Source organism: Salvia miltiorrhiza, chromosome 5 (genome assembly GCF_028751815.1).
Source record: "Salvia miltiorrhiza cultivar Shanhuang (shh) chromosome 5, IMPLAD_Smil_shh, whole genome shotgun sequence".
NCBI classification, from domain to species: Eukaryota; Viridiplantae; Streptophyta; class Magnoliopsida; order Lamiales; family Lamiaceae; genus Salvia; species Salvia miltiorrhiza.
The window spans coordinates 4,530,044-4,547,069 of record NC_080391.1 but is presented as its reverse complement, the minus strand read 5'-3'; the positions used below and the strand labels follow the sequence as shown (position 1 = coordinate 4,547,069).

The window sequence follows — 17,026 nt, the reverse complement described above, 5'->3', positions numbered from 1 at the left end:
CTACTAAGCGCGCGTGGAGCCTAAATTCAACCCGCATGCAATAACCCAACTTATTTGGGTGGATCGAATTTTCAAACAGTTGAATACAGTTGCATTAATTAAATTGGTCTATGATTTGGAAAGTTACTGTAAATATTCTCGTAATCCTACGTTTTCACACGGGATTCTTGCAATATTTTCATGTGTAAGAATTGACTTCATCAACGGTTTCTTAGTAGTAGTATTTTTTTAAGATAAAGACTGCAAAAAAAAAAAAAAAAAGCAGTTAGGATCCCATGATTCATGGAGTTTCAAATGGCTGCTTTAATGCTTCGAGTGGCCGGCAATGGCCTCTCGTGAACTCTTCTTTTTCTTCTCACATTTGGATTTGTCTGCCTTTTTAAATCAAAGAAAATTCTTTGAAAAAAAGTCAGGTACATTTGAATTGAACGTGGTTTGCATGATCCTTAATTCACATTTCGCATACAGTATTTAGATATGATTGCAATTTATGCACATGCAGCTTCATGCATTTGGGTTTGGAATGCCCCACAAACTCTTGGATAAGAGGCATTAGATTAATTTTATGATATCTTGTTCGGTTGGATGAATACGGCATGTGATTCAATTTCAAAACAATGTCACATAGGACTAGTCTTGGCTTACCCTTATAATAAAATTAATTTTGGGCTAACTCAATCTCGCCAACCGAACGCCCCCGTGGTTGAGTATTTGAAGGATTAGATTATAAGACAAATTCAAAACTGATAAATTTCTGAAATTAAAATTGTAAATTAACGTGAGTTATTATTATGTATCACCCGAAGTAATTGATGACCCTTTATAGTAAATAAATCACACCCTCTATTCCAAAATTGTATTTTTTTTTTCTTGTTTCAACTTTTGAATTAGTTTTTAATACGCGTATTTGAAAAAAAAAACACACTAGGATTTTACTACTGATTTTCAGTGGCAAGTTAAGAATGAGAGATGAGACTCCATTTCGAAATAGAGTAATAATTTCTTCATGTTAGATACAATAATTGGTAGATACAAAATCCCTATTATTGGTGATAAAATTTGGAGCATATGGATTCAAGTTTATCAATTTGATCTACTCTCTCCGTCCCACGAAACTTGAACAATTTATTTTCGACACAAATTTTGAGGAGTTAGTAGTATTTGTATTAAGTGTGATAGGTGAAAAAGTGACAAAGGGTGAATAAAGGAAAAAACTTTTGCTATATAAGAAAGGTGCTCAAGCTTCGCGGAATAACCCTAGAAAAAATATTGTTCAAGCTTTGCGGGATGCAAAAATAATCGTTGACATGAAGGACAAAAATGCTCCACAGCTAAAATTGCTTGAAAAAATAACGTAACTTGTACGGTAAGCGTGATACCTATATATACCTATTCCACGCTACATGACTTCATTCTGTATTTATATGAACTAGAATTTGGGGTTCACATTCTATTTTTCAATGTTGTTTGTCAATTGCTTTAATAAAGGTTGGAAATTTAGCATCAAATAAATAAAGGTTGGACATTTGTTTCCTTTTATCTGGATTTGACAAGCTAAAATTATCCAACTGCAAGTTTTAGTATGTTTAAGTAAACGTATACGTATGTGGAATGGAAGTGTTTTTATATACTCCATTAATGTATAAATAATACATAAAATTAAGATAGTTGGTTAATTGCTTAAAATTACTTTTAGGAAAGTTAATATTCGCATTAGCTTATCTGTACGAGGCACTCTCCCGTGCAACCGGTTGCACCGTGCAATTGGTTTCTGAATGACACTACTTCAACATATAAATGGCACTTGTATGTTGAAGTAATGTCATTCGAAAATGTTCAAAATGTCATTTCCCAAATGAAATAGTGTCATTCTAGAAACCAATTGCATGGTGCAACCGATTGCACATGAGTATTTGTGTATTCGTATTGACAGTTTAATGGATGATAATTAATTGAAAAGACGAGGAGGGTGGTCAGATACATCCGATCGATCACCAATAGATATTGATGCATAGTGTATATATGCAAATACATTATGAATTTTTAGTGAGTTCTTAATATATTACTATATTCTAGTTTGAATGTTATGTTTAATTATTTCTCAACCAAATAAATAAAAAATACTATCATATGCATTTCTCAAATGTGCCATTTTACCCATTGTTTGTTGAAAATTCTTAACATCAACCAATGATATGCAACGGAAATATAATTAAGAATAAGATCTAATTTTACAATTGAAAATTGATTCGTGTGTAGAGATTACAAACATACAACAGTTAGAATAATTTACTTATTATATTATGTAGCAAACAATCATGAAATCCATTATTATATATGGTATCCACGTATATTGCAAATCCGAAACAGGAGTACTATGGTATGATGGTATCCACGCATATTGCAAATCCGATGCAAGAACAAATTTCAGTGCACAATTCAATCTTCGAAAATTAGAAAATCTCCGATTGAATTCTATAGTACTATAAGTATTTTTCTCTTTTGTGTTTATGTAATTTTACTGTGTGTTTAGGAATAGCACACGTCTATTACCCCAGATAAACAAGTCCGATTTTTCTTTAGTCTCCATTTAATTAATTCAATAATTAATTAAATTTTATCATTGATATATTCTAATCTAGTCCACGTATCTTTCATTGTTCACGAATCACAATGCAAAATCATTTGCTAATTTTTATGATTTTCCTTGTAATAATTAAAGATAATAGTAAAATTATCCACTTTTTTTGGTAATATAGTTTTGATGGGTGGGGACACTTGTTTGTTTAAGTATTTATTACGAGTTGTTTAATTGGTGGTCGGGCTTCCCATGTATACTAGACCACCAACACTGACTTGGCACTTCAATTTTTCCCCCTTTGAAATAACAAGCCACCATAAAATCAACGGCCCCATTCTGGTTGGAGTCCTTTATTATGGAATTTATTTATTATTTATGGTTGCCTCTATCATATTCGTTTCGATATTATTATACTACATTAAGCAATATATTAGAAACAGCATTTTATACACTGACCATCAACGATACTAAAATAGAAAATTAATACTCCATATGCGATGTATATATATTGGCTTAGTGGGTTAATGTTAGGAACGTGAATTTAACTTGAAATTCGTGGGTGGATTCAAATAGATCGATGATAGGTCGAAAAAGTTTTAATTCGAATTACTTGTAACTCAAATAGTTCTATAATTAAATACGATCGGTTCGCAAATAGCACGAGCCTAATAGGGATGATCCAGAAATGAGTGAGTTTAACTGAATCTTGTTTCGTTATTTGGTTTCACAACTTCATATTACTTTACTTTTAAAAATTAGTCTTTCAAATTTCTTTCTTCTAGATGTTTTTGAAATATATTTTGATTGAATATTTAAAAGTTATACTCACTTTTTTGTGTTTTCACTTTAATGCATAGCATAAAATATTTAAATGTAAAATTTAGAAAATGATAATTATTATGAAAAATGTGTGTATTCTATCTCTCTAATAGTTACATAACTTACATATTAGTTATGTAAGTCGATATTGAAACGAGACTAATTTATATAAATGTATTGATTTGTAACAAATATAGAATTATCAAGAGTAACATATCAATTTAATTTAATTTTTTTTTATAAATTTCTAGTCTGACTGACCCGATGGAATAGCCCGAAACTCGAAAGTTTTGTTAGGGTCAAAAAATTATAGCCCAAAAAAAATTAGCCCAAATGGCCCACAGTTGAATAGTCTGCAACTCGATAGGACTGGACCCGATTGACATCCATAATTAATGTCTAAGACCAAAAGTCGCATGTTTGTGTCCATCATCAGACGATCTTTAAATTTATTTATTGAAACAACCAAAATAAATCATAAAAATAGAAATAGTATTGGGTCTCAAGCATGCAATGATAACAATTTTAATCAAAGTGGTCACCCATTTTTTTTTCTTTTTTTAGAAAGTAAAATTCATAAAACCACGTACGAGGTGGTACAACCCATCAACAATACACAAGGAAAGAAGACAAACAAAAGGAAGCACACTATCCTAGCATGTATGGGATACAAAAGGCTTGTTTGGTGCGCGGTATGAGATAAGATGTGATATGTTTGACTAAGATATCTTTTCTATTATATATCATATTTGGTAGAATGCATAAAATATTTATTAAATATAATGGATTATTTAGTACTCCCTCCGTCCCAATATTCAAGTCCCGTATTCCTTTTTGGGCCGTCCCAATATTCAAGTCCCCTTTCTTTTTTTGGCATTAATTAACATACAATTAATAGATTTAATTATGTCTCTCTCTCCTCTCACAAACCAACCCACCTGCCTCTCTCTCTCTCCTCACTTCTCTCTTCTCTCTCAAATCTTCATCTCCCCCCTCTCTCCTCTTCTTCTTTCACCGCCTCGTCGCCTCCATCTTCCACCGCCTCGCTGCCTCCACCGCCTCTCAGCAGGAATAAGGGCGGCGACTCGCCGGCCCCTCAGCAGCGGCGAGGGTCTCCACCCAACCCCCAATTTCACCGCCTCCCTCCTTTCCCCTCTCTCTCTCTCCTCGCCTTTTCTCTCTGAAACAAGGCTCGCCGCCGGCCTTCCTTCCCTCACGCCACCGGCCTTCCTTCCCCTACGACCGCCGCCCATTTTCCTTCCCCAATTCCAGAAACCTTCAAATCCGACCAAATACCAGTAAAATCAAAAATCAAAACCATATCTCTGCGGGAATGAAGACAATAAAAACTCGAAGCCAAAAGTCGAAGCTTTCCCCGACCACTGCCTCGGAGAACGACACCCGTTTCGGCGTGCGGTCACCGGGAATTGAGCGGGAGAAATTTGGGGCTTAGGGTTTCAGACGAGTAGGGGTTGCGGCTTGCTGTGGCTGCCGAATTTTTGAGTCAACGACCTCCCTCTCCCTCTCTCAATTCCCGCAACGCCGGCGCGAGGTCAGAGGTAAAAATAAAAGATCTGTCGCCGTCCACCATTCACCGTCCACCTTGTTCTTCTCTACAAAACACCCGCAACTGATTATTGTTGGAGATTATTGTTGCTGTTTGAGCCTCAGGCGTTGGGCGGGGATTTGGACTGCCGCAATAGGTGGTGGTGCAATGGAGAATGGTTTGAGAGAAGAGAGAGTGAGAATGGCAGAGAAGATGGGCTGCCACAACTGATTATTGTTGTGTATTAGTCAATAGTCAATTTAATTAGTTAATAAAATAATATTAATTAAAGCACTAATTATGTGGTCCCTACTGTTTTTACATCTATTTTAACTCTCCTAAATACCCGTGCCCAAAAGAAAGGGGACTTCATTATTGGGACGGAGGGAGTATGATGTATTAAGATAATATAAAGTTAATAATAGTTATAATTAAGATTTGTATTACGTACATATATCACCTTTGTAGGTAGTATACAAAATCCCTCAAATCAGTATAATATTCCGGACTTTTAATTTATAAAGAGCTGTGTATTTCGTATACTTATTATCAAACAAGATATTAAGGTGTATTTTGTGTGATATAAAGAGCTGTGTATTTCGGACTTTTCACTCTAATCACCCAATACCAAATCACCCATACCAAATGAGCCCTAAATAAGAAACCTAGCCAAAACAATAATAACACAATGTTTGCATGCTATTTCTTATACAATATACAATGATATTATATTTGATTAGACAAAACAGATACTTCCTCATATTAAAATAAATATTATAGTTTTGGACAATTTCAATTTTTTCAAAAAACAATTCGTTTTAGATTTTTCTTTTCAATCATGATTCCATTATTGGTCTAATAATTCACCTCAAACCTCACATTTTTCACTCCTTATTAATTACAAATTCATAATTTATTAGGGGTTATTTTTGGTCTATTTTGTGTTGTCTATATGCTCAATTCTTGCACTGAATATACTAGGAGGATTTCTAATCTGTAATCATACAACAATAGCTATAGCATATACTAGTATTTCTTAACTGCAATTAATTAAAGGAGTATTAGATCAATTACGTATATCAAAGATTATACTTGGTCAAATTAAGGTTTGCTATTGGAAGCTGGAATCCAATCAGAAGCAGGGATTTAATTGTTTGGTTGCCAAATGTCTCAAAATAAAACTCTTGTGCACATTTTCCTCACCTAAGTCGCCGCTTATGGGAAAAAAAATAATTTTCTTTTCTTCACATTTTCGTATTTCTATCATACCAAAAATACGTATGCATGCATAAAATAGTACTAGCATTGCAACCGGCGAAATAGATAAAATTTGGTGGATTAATTGGTTATGAAGTTATACGTAGCAGTTGTTAACCAACCAGCAGTTGTATTGGATCGCATAATTTTAATTGCCGGTTTCAATTTTTTATTTTTCAATCAATTTATAGAAACTAAGTATCATTTAATTTAAAGTTTGTTCACTATCAATTCTCCATACACACACTCTTGTAACAATGTCTGATTTGGACAATGTGCCTAGTTTTTAGGTGGATGATGGAAACCACTTTTTGTATGCTTCATGTTTGTCTTTTCTCTAAAGGAAACTAGTTATAATACGGCGCTGTACCTTAGCACGAAGCATATGCTTCTTCTACAATATATGGAATCTCGATTATTTATTTTTCTAGCTAGTTTGTTTTATCATTATTTTTTTGAGTTAGTAGGTATAGATGAGTATCAGTTTGGATGCAAATGCAATTAATGGTTCGTCGTCATCCCATAATCCCGACACATAACCAATGTTTCGAATTACAATTAATGGTTTCATTAATTTATTGTGAGGCATATATACATACATAATCTTTCTCTGTAAATATATACTACCTCGTCCCATGAAATTAATCTATTATTATATTTTGAAATGTCCCAAAAAGATATGGTTCACTTTTCTAATTAATATTATATAAAAATATTATTTTATTAAACTAATCATATTTAATTATTTTTCTAAAATAAAAATATCCAGTTAATGATAATTTTTAAAGCAATTTAATGGTGAATTATTATTCAATTAATAAATATAAATAAAATCAGTAAAAATTCTTAAAAAAATATAGATATTTAATTATTTTTGTTCCCTATATATATAATTATAATAAAATTAATTATAAATTAAAAATGGATTCAAGATATATTATAATATCTTTTTATATTAAAAATTGAATATTTATTTCATTTTTTTCGAATCAAATTGATCCAAATAGTATCACCCATTAATAAATTTGCAAAAAGAGAAAAGATTCCGCCGGTTGGGCTATATTTCTTTCGCTTTCGAATATCCTAGAAATAATCTCATTAAAATTGATGTAAAAATATACTCCACTGATCATACTAAACATTCCAAAAGCACGAATTAAGCTACACACTCAAATCGATGCAATCTAGCTTGGGTTTTGCCAATGCACACTTGTCTACGATAAATTAAACAACTAACACCGCTGCTTAGGGAATAATATTATTCATGTGACATAACCATTTTCGTGTGGCCATCCATTGATAGACATCGTTTCTTATTAAATGATGTTAATGATTTGATTAGCAACGTCAGCAGTGAGTTTAGCCGATACTCTGATTAATCCGGTTCTTATATTTATGCTTGATATCTTTTGTTACAGATTTGATTAAAAAGTGATTAAAAAACTTATTGAATGTATTGATAATGAAAGTCACCTCGGCAAAGCTATCGCAGCGATCAGTAGACAAGCGGGGAACGACCCCGATTTTTTTTAGGTATTTCGTACATTTTTTACAATTTTATTTTTAAAAACAACTACAATGATAAACAATGTTTTCATATTGTCATTCATCCACTCATTATTCATATGATTTCACAAATCACTCTTGACAATCTTAATTGCATAAAATGCTCTCTCAATAGAAGCAGTGGCTACGAGTAAAATCAATGTCAACTCAATCATTCGATAAACCAATTGAAAAATCAAATGATTGCCACTTTTAACCATTTCCCGAGCAAGACTTCCCAAATCGGTAATTGTAGAAAATCGTCGAGGATTATGCCGTACAAATGCTATGAAATTACGGAGTTGCGGCGCGGTGGAGCGAAAAAAAGCAATAGGTGGGGTGCCCTAATGTATTTGCTATTCGGTTTCACTCTTTGTATTTTCAGATTTTTCCAATTTCTATTTATATTTATTATTTATGATTAATAAAAATAAAAATAATTTTTTTAATTGGGGGTGGGCCCACCCCCAGCCCCTTAATAGCTCTGCCACTAGGGTGAGCTACATGCTTTGATCCTTGATATTGAGTTTTGTTTGGCGAATTAGATTGACCCTATTGTAATGTATACCGATTCGCTCCTATAGCGACACAAGCGCTACATGATACTTATAAAGTTCTGATTTCCTCAGTGACGAATTTTGGGAAATGTTTTAGCATGCTAGGCGCGCAACATCTTGTTTTAGATTTTTACCACGTTCGCCGTGAGGTCAATATGGCGGCCCACGAGCTAGTTCATTTTGCTTTTTCCTCTGATGATGTTATGATCTAGAAATCGAATTTTTCGTCTTGACTCCTGGATATTGTTCATTCGGATATTAATACACGAGTTTGAATTCCGTCTCAAAAAAGAAGAAAGTTATTGAAAATAGAGAAAGGTCCCACATCGAGAGTATGAATAATAAGACAATATTTTTAAATAAAAAATGTATATATTTAAAGGACGTACCAAAAAATAAAAATAAAAGCACAAATTTAAAGTATCACTCGCTAAGTCGCAATGAACCATGCAGTAATTCCGGTGGGTCGTTGAATTAGTCATCAATGCTATGAATTGGTGAGAGCAATTAAGGAGTAAAATCTCCAAATAAAGGCATCACACTTTCCAACGATATCTCCAAAGACAAATAAATTCTTACAAGTTTAGTGAGTTACATCGACTATTTAAATAATTCCCCAAATAAAAAAAGAAATTAAGAGACCATCTCATTATAGTCATATCCATTGACCCAGCCTCCCTCAACAAAATTCCCACCCCACCTCATGTGCTTGCATAAATAGAGCTTCTAGCTTCTCATAGAATCTCGCTAACTCAAATCTCCTCATACAAAATCAATTGGAGCAATATATATATATCTCACCACCGCCGGCGCCGCCGTATACAGTGGTGTTGAAAGAGTTACATATGGCTGAGATATTATCCGGTGCAAATGGCAACCACGGAGTGGCGGTGCACATAAAAGACGACGACGATTTCAATCGGAGCTCCCCAGATTCCGACGCCCAAACTTCTACTGGCTGCTGCTCTCTCACTGTCCCCTTCATACAAAAGGTATATATATAATTTGCAGTTTTAATTTAATTTGGAAAATATATATAGGTTATTAATTAAATTCCATGATTTTCCGGCCCACCATAATGATCTTTCCATGTGATGATGTCTTAGTATTTATTTTGTTTGAAATTGCGGCGCAGATAATAGCGGAGACGCTGGGGACATTCTTCTTGATATTCGCCGGTTGCGGCGCGGTGGCGGTGAACGCCGACAAGGAGAAGGTGATAACGCTGCCCGGAATAGCCATAGTGTGGGGCCTGGTGGTGATGGTCATGGTTTACTCCGTCGGCCACATCTCCGGCGCCCACTTCAACCCCGCCGTCACCATTGCTTTCGCCTCCTGCAAGAGGTTCTCTTGGAAACAGGTACTCCCTTCGTCCTCATAAAATATATTCAATTTATTATTTTCGTTCGTCCTCATATAATATATCCAGTCTAATTTTGATAAATTTTTTAACTCGTAATAAAGTGGGACGTGGATACATTTTACGATGATGGATGAAATACTCCCTCCGTCCCATAAGCTTAGGCTGATTGAGAAATCATTGGAAATGCAAATATATAAGTAAATTTCCTAGTATGCCCATATTTTCATTCCAAATTAACCACATTTTCGGTTGACTCCTAGTATGTATATGTATATATAGACAAGAAAGCATATATAATTTGGTTTTTGTCGACGGGCTCACTGAATTCTTCTTTTCACACTATAATACACACGTTGATCTTATATTGCTGCTGCCACCGCAATATCTTTTACTATATCAATAAACATATATAAATGTATACTTATCCATATATATCTATAATAATGTCATCGCATGTAAATAATAATAATAATAATAATAATAATAATAATAATAATAATAATAATAATAATAATTATTATTATTATTATTATTATTATTATTATTATTATTATTCCCGTTGCCATATTTTCTTGTCTGTATTTTCTCGAAGTCAAACCAAATATTACCAAATAAAACTACTGCTTAGCTGTAGGTAAGTAATGCCTTAATGTTGTCTAGTTTAGGCAGCTAAATTTATGGCGCAAGAATTAATAGGAGGTTGTAAATTTAAAGTCTAGCAATAAATGTACTTATCTGATTACGACTTTCTTTAATAATTAATACTAATTATTATTATGGTCCACCATCACGACCATATGGAGTATAATTCTTATCCCCACAAGACTCGACAATTATGGTGTTTAATTTTATGTTTGTACGTCTTTTATTTTTGTTACATCATATATGAACATGTATATATCACGCATTGCGTCTCTGCTAAACTGGTAGATATTCTCTGATTTGCCAGATTTTTTTCATTTTCATTTACGTCCATGAATAATATATGTGCACAGGTCAAATAATTAATTAAATACAAGGTCACATATCATATGAAACGTACAAGTAAATTGAAATTTAATATATATATGATGAACATTCTTGTAGGTACCAGCATATATAGCCGCTCAAGTTGTTGGAGCAACCTTGGCTGCCGGAACCCTACGATTATTATTCAGTGGGCCACACGATCACTTCACCGGAACCCTACCCACCGGCACCCACATACAGTCGTTGGTTGTAGAATTTATTATCACATTCTACCTCATGTTCGTCATTTCCGGCGTCGCCACCGACAATAGAGCTGTAATTATTCTAACCCTATACCTAATTAATTTAGTGATTAACTAATTAATTATTGGTCAATAAATTAATTGGGAAAGACAGGGTAGGGTTGGCTTAGTTAGGTTGGAAAACTAAGATGATTGGTCCACCTGTATATTGACATAAACGGTTATTTAAGGCTAACGATTTGGACCCTTAATTATCGTTAATGAAACGGAGAGCTGTGACATTTATTTTTCTTAATTTCATCGATGGTGAAAGCGACATGAACATAAATGATTTCATAGTTGTGATTAAATTTACTGGTGCAGATTGGAGAACTTGCTGGCTTGGCTGTTGGATCGGTTATATTGCTAAATGTGATGTTTGCTGGGTACGTAAACTCTTCATTACTACTCCGTATATAATTATCTAATAGACACTTTAGATTTATATAATTATTGAATAGCCACTTTAAGATATTTTTTTTTTCTATGGTGCGTTTATTTTGATGGAAAATAAGAGAAAAAAAAAATATTTTTTCACTATTTTTTCTTCACCATATTTACATACTATTTATTTATTATGATAGAAAATTTATCCGGACAGAGTGAAATAATTTCTCGGGCAGTTTTTTTCACTCATTTTCTCTCCAATGTTGGATAATATTATATTATTATCTTTAAGTAGTGATGTAAAAAATATTTTTTCATCTCTAGTAAACACATGATAAAAAAGGAGAAAAATATAATATTTTCTCCTACTTTTGTATTCATCATTTTTCAATAAAATTTTCACAACTAAAGTAAACGCACCTTTAATGTAAAATTCGAAGTAATAATCTCTTCATAGTAGTATTTTTTCTCGATTCCAATTTCCAATAATATGACTTCTATACACATCTCATTTATGGCACGACACATTAGTTAATGTCGATATTCAAGATATGAGATTTGAGCACATGGCCTCAGATATGGTAATAATTGAGACAGAATGTACAATATCTTACTTTGCAATAAAACGAAATTAGGGCAGTTTAATTGAAAAATATGGATTGGGCTTTGCAGGCCGATATCGGGAGCGTCGATGAATCCAGCAAGGAGTTTAGGGCCCGCAATAGTGTCGAACAAGTTCGACGGCATTTGGATCTACTTAGTGGGCCCAACAACTGGTGCGGTGGCGGGAGCCTGGGTTTACAACGTGGTCAGATTTACTAATAAGCCTCTTCGTGAAATCACAAAAAGTGGGTCGTTTTTGAAGAGTTCAGCCCGGAACAATTCCAATTAAGCCCAATATCCGGCCCACTGTTTCTTGTAATACATATAGCAAAAAAGGAACTCGTTGGATTATGATGAAATAAGTATGGGTCTGAATTATGTATACACACGCAGTTTCATAATAAGCTTATATAACTCCCTCAAATAAAAAAATAAAAAAAGCTTATATATAACAAATAATAGTAGAGAACTAGAGATCACACACGTCTATATTTTGATGCTCAACGGGGAGAATTGTGTCGTGTCACTATAATTTATATGTATATTAGAAATATTATGTAAGATTATGTAAGTTTTTTTTTTTTTTTTTTCTGTTAAATTGTGTGTGGAAAACCATGAGGAGCTTTCGTTAATCTATATACAAAATTGTAGTCCCATCAATATGATTGACCTGGCTGTCAGTAGTTCTATAGATTTACGAACAAAGTTAAGACAATTTAGTAATATATCTCGAGATATTAATTTTAATTATTTGAAATTTTAATTTATTTTTTGAATGCTTCCAAATTAAAAGTTCTGTTGTTGTGCTCTCGTTGCAACACAAACTTCTGAATTAAAGAGCAGTTGACAATAATGGTGGTTCATTCCACGTTACAACGAATGTTTTTTAATTTCTTGCTAAAAATGATGGAAATCATTCGCTGACTTATATAAATATACATGTGCAAAACTTTTTTTTTAAAAGTTATATATGCAATTGCAAGGAACATGACATACGCAGCGATCAATCTAATAAATTATTAACTTGTACGCTTACTATACTTGCACATAGTGCATTCTTAAAACAATATACAAAGATGAAATATTGATTTATCAACTAGTAGTATAATTAGATACCAGTCAATAGTTAATTTTTAGATAAACGTAAGCTAGCTGATATATAATTTGATCATATACATGGAGCCATTGACTTGCGTTATAAATTAATATAGCTTTCGTGTTCTTAACAAATCAAATATTTGCTGACTATAAGAAAATTAATGGAACAATATTTATGAGAAACACCTTAGCCCTCTATATAGATATACAGTTGTTTGTAATCAAAGAATTATGGGTGATGAGATATTATCCGGTGCAAATGTGAACGAGGGAGTGGATGCTCATGATTCCAATCACTCTTCAAGATGCTGCTCTCTCACTGTCTCATTTATACAAAAGGTATACACATACAAAATATATTTTTTATACGGCATGGAGCAGAATTATTGAATTAAGTTAATTAGAATGATGTGCATGCAGTTAATAGCGGAGACGCTGGGGACATTCTTCTTGATATTCGCCGGTTGCGGCGCCGTGGCGGTGAACGCCGACAAGGAGAAGGTGATAACGCTGCCCGGAATAGCCATAGTGTGGGGCCTGGTGGTGATGGTCATGGTTTACTCCGTCGGCCACATCTCCGGCGCCCACTTCAACCCCGCCGTCACCATCGCCTTCGCCTCCATCAACAGGTTCTCTTGGAAACAGGTATCACACACATTTTCAATATTTATTACTCCTTCCGTCCCACTTCACTTGACCTAGTTTTTTCGGTACGATTATGAAGGAGAATAAGATTGTAGTATAAAGTAGTGAAAATTTATCATTCAAAAAGAAAACATATCAAGTCGGGTGCATGATACAACCCAATTAATGAAATACTCCCTCCGTCCACAAAGATTATATGGTGGATGAACGAAAATAGTAATAAACACACACTCTTTGTGGACGGAGTGAGTAATTAAAATTAGGTGATAGTATAAATATTTTAAAGTACTTGCTCTCATAGTTACGTATGTTGGACTAGTCGTAGAAACAAAGAATCTAATAATTATTGTAGAAGCAGTAAATGCAGCGAAAATTGTGGACACAATGAATAGTTCTATACTGCAAATTATGATTAAAATGAATTACAATCTATAAAATTAAGAATTCCTCTTAATCAAGTAGATGAGATACTATATGAAAGAAATCGAATCTATTGATTTGCTAGCAACAATTAGATTTCTACTGAAGCTAAACATAACCTATAAGGGTCCAATCAACTATTCTATTAACCTATCAGACACTATGATTCACGAGTCTCTCACTCAAGGTGAATTAGACTGATTATTTGATAAGAATGTTTGACACAGTCAACAACACTACTATTCGATGACAACACTTTGCTCTTGATGAATTGGTGTTGAATGCAATAAGAGCATTCACAACGGGGCTCGTTGGGCGGCCTCGTGCCCCGCTTCGCTACCGCGCCCCTCGAGCTCGAAGGGGGGGCACGATTTCACAAGTCCGCCTTGAAGTAATTTCTATGCAAAAAAAATCAATTTTATATTTTAAATATTACAAAATTATCAATTTTCGATTTTTTAGATTTTAAAATTATGCTCTCTTTTTTTTAATCAATTTTTAATTTGTAATGTAGTAATTTTCTAATTTAATTATTGCACTTCCCAAATTTAACAATATCAAATCATATGGAGTAAATAATATTGTCGCAATCGTTGTAGGTACCTGCGTATGTGGCGGCTCAAGTAGTTGGGTCAACGGTGGCAGCCGGAACCCTGCGATTATTGTTCAGCGGCTCCCACGATCACTTCGTCGGAACCCTTCCCGCCGGTACCGACCTGCAGTCGTTGGCCTTGGAATTTATCATCACGTTCTACCTCATGTTTGTAATTTCCGGCGTCGCCACCGATAATAGAGCTGTAGTTATTCTAATTCTGTAGCAGATTAACTAATTATTTGGTCAATAAATAAATTAGAAAAATACATGACATAAGTTAAATTAAATGGTTGACTTTTATTGATGCAGATTGGAGAACTTGCTGGGATGGCCATTGGAGCTACCGTATCGATAAATGTCTTGTTTGCTGGGTACGTTCAACTTCAAAAATATCATATTTTATGTATTTCTCCTTCTATTATTTTATAGTTCTGTTTTGCGAGTTAAAATTAAGTAAATTATATTTTCTTTTTTCTGTGCATGTGTTGGTCTAACGGTCGATGGTTAATGGTCAAGATCCGAGGTCCTGTGTTCGAGTTCGATCTTTAAATTTCTTTATTTACGTGTGTAATTTATTAAATAAAAAAAGTATAAATTATTTGGGGTGGGCCCGCAGGCCGATCTCCGGAGCTTCGTTGAATCCAGCAAGGAGTTTGGGGCCAGCTATAGTATCAAAGAACTACAGAGGCTTATGGATCTACCTATTGGGCCCAACCGCTGGGGCGATTGCTGGTGCATGGGCCTACAACCTCATTAGATTTACTAACAAACCTCTTCGTGAAATCACTAAGACTGTCTCTTTTTTGAGGAGTGAGGCCCATATTCGTGCCCCCTAAGCCCAACTCCCTCCATTTTTTTCTACATTTTTTAATTTAAACTACAGCTTATTATTTCATGCCAACTTGAGCTGCATTTGGATTGAAATTTGATTATATAAAATCTATACTGTAGTTTTTGAGTTGAGAGAGGAATCAGACAAGTATAACCAAGCCCCAAACTTGAACATTTGAAGCCAATCAATCGAAAGATATTGAAATTGTGTCAAAGGAGTGATTTTGTGTCAAAGATATTAATTATAATAGGCTGAATAGGTCGTGTTGTTGCGAGTGCGTAAGAGCTTTACCGACAAAAATTAACAAAAAAAAGAAGAAAGGTTTTTGTGTAGCTCATTAGCTCTCAATTAAGGTGTGAACAATAATGCAAAGTACACACGACTTTTTTATTCTTCCAACTTCCAGTAGTAATTTAGTTTATGTCGCAATTTTTTTTTTTTGATAAATTTGGTAAGTAAATAAAAAAAATTTAAAGATCAAAATACGGGAGACTCAAACCCGAGACCTCAGTCCCTTTTTTTTTGATAAATTTGGTAAGTAAATAAAAAAAATTTAAAGATCACAGGCTCGTCCTCAAACCCAAGACCTCAGTCCTTGGCATTAATCACCTACTTTCACGTTGCAATTCTTGTTACACCTTCTATTACATTATGATGTGTATATATATATATATATATATATTTGAAAAAAATATTACAATATTAAATGCTTATTTATTTGAGTTAAGGGTTAAGTTTCAGTACAAACTCATTTAACTTACAAATTAAGAATTTGCAGTTAACGTATAAAGTAACTGCCTTTAATATATAAATGAATTGCATTTTTGTGATAATAAATTATCCTGTAATTGTGTTCCTTTTGGGATTCGAATCTAAGACCACAAAAGTGTATATACTTTATAGATCAAACGTAAATACTTTATAAGATAAGTGCAAGAGATTTGTAGTTGGGTTAATGATTGCTTTTACATATTTTCAAAGACGAAAAATAAAAAATATTCGCTATAAAAGAAAATTACAAAAACTACCCATGTTTAACTTGAAAAGACAAAGTTACTCTTACTTAATTCATAAAATTTGTTAAAATCACAAACTTCTACGAGTTTGCGATAAATATATTAATGCTCAATTTTTTCGAGCATTATTGGTAAATACACCAATGCTCGACATGTTCAACCATTGCAAGTTGAGCAATCGAGCATTTTTATAAAATACACTAATGCTCGATGTCAGTACAAAACAAATTAATGCTCGATATAAGGGTAACAATGTCCTAAATGAGTATATTTATATATTTTATAAAAGATGAGTATTTTTTAAAATTTTATCTTGTGAGTATATATCATTTGGCCTCTAATATATATGTACAATATTTATATATTTTATAAAAGATGAGTATTTTTTAAAATTTTATCTTGTGAGTATATATCATTTGGCCTCTAATATATATGTACATTAAGAAAAGTCCTTATTTGATCCAATCCTCTTGAGTTATTATCTAATTTAAAGTGTGATGATTTTTAACGGA

General features: G+C 33.4%; 3 protein-coding genes across 5 annotated transcripts in view; 2 read left to right on the top strand and 1 right to left on the bottom strand.

The window, feature by feature from the left end:
- Positions 1 to 17,026, bottom strand: part of LOC130985259 (uncharacterized) — a 920,555-nt gene that overhangs the window by 273,590 nt on the left and 629,939 nt on the right. The gene's annotated exons all lie outside the window — the stretch shown is intronic.
- On the top strand, positions 8,825 to 12,292 carry LOC130985311 (aquaporin NIP1-1-like). Its single transcript, XM_057908226.1, has 5 exons — positions 8,825 to 9,297; positions 9,441 to 9,665; positions 10,755 to 10,952; positions 11,243 to 11,304; positions 11,978 to 12,292. Exons 1-5 carry the CDS (start codon positions 9,151 to 9,153, stop codon positions 12,195 to 12,197), a joined length of 852 nt encoding a protein of 283 aa, XP_057764209.1. The 5' UTR covers positions 8,825 to 9,150; the 3' UTR covers positions 12,198 to 12,292.
- Positions 13,154 to 15,606, top strand: LOC130985314 (aquaporin NIP1-1-like). Of its 2 annotated transcripts, XM_057908231.1 has the most exons (5): positions 13,154 to 13,345; positions 13,427 to 13,651; positions 14,671 to 14,868; positions 14,976 to 15,037; positions 15,283 to 15,606. In XM_057908231.1, exons 1-5 carry the CDS (start codon positions 13,238 to 13,240, stop codon positions 15,500 to 15,502), a joined length of 813 nt encoding a protein of 270 aa, XP_057764214.1. In that variant the 5' UTR covers positions 13,154 to 13,237; the 3' UTR covers positions 15,503 to 15,606. The 2 variants fall into 2 exon arrangements, with proteins under 2 accessions (XP_057764214.1, XP_057764215.1); XM_057908232.1 differs by lacking the exon at positions 13,154 to 13,345 and having other exon boundaries at positions 13,421 to 13,651.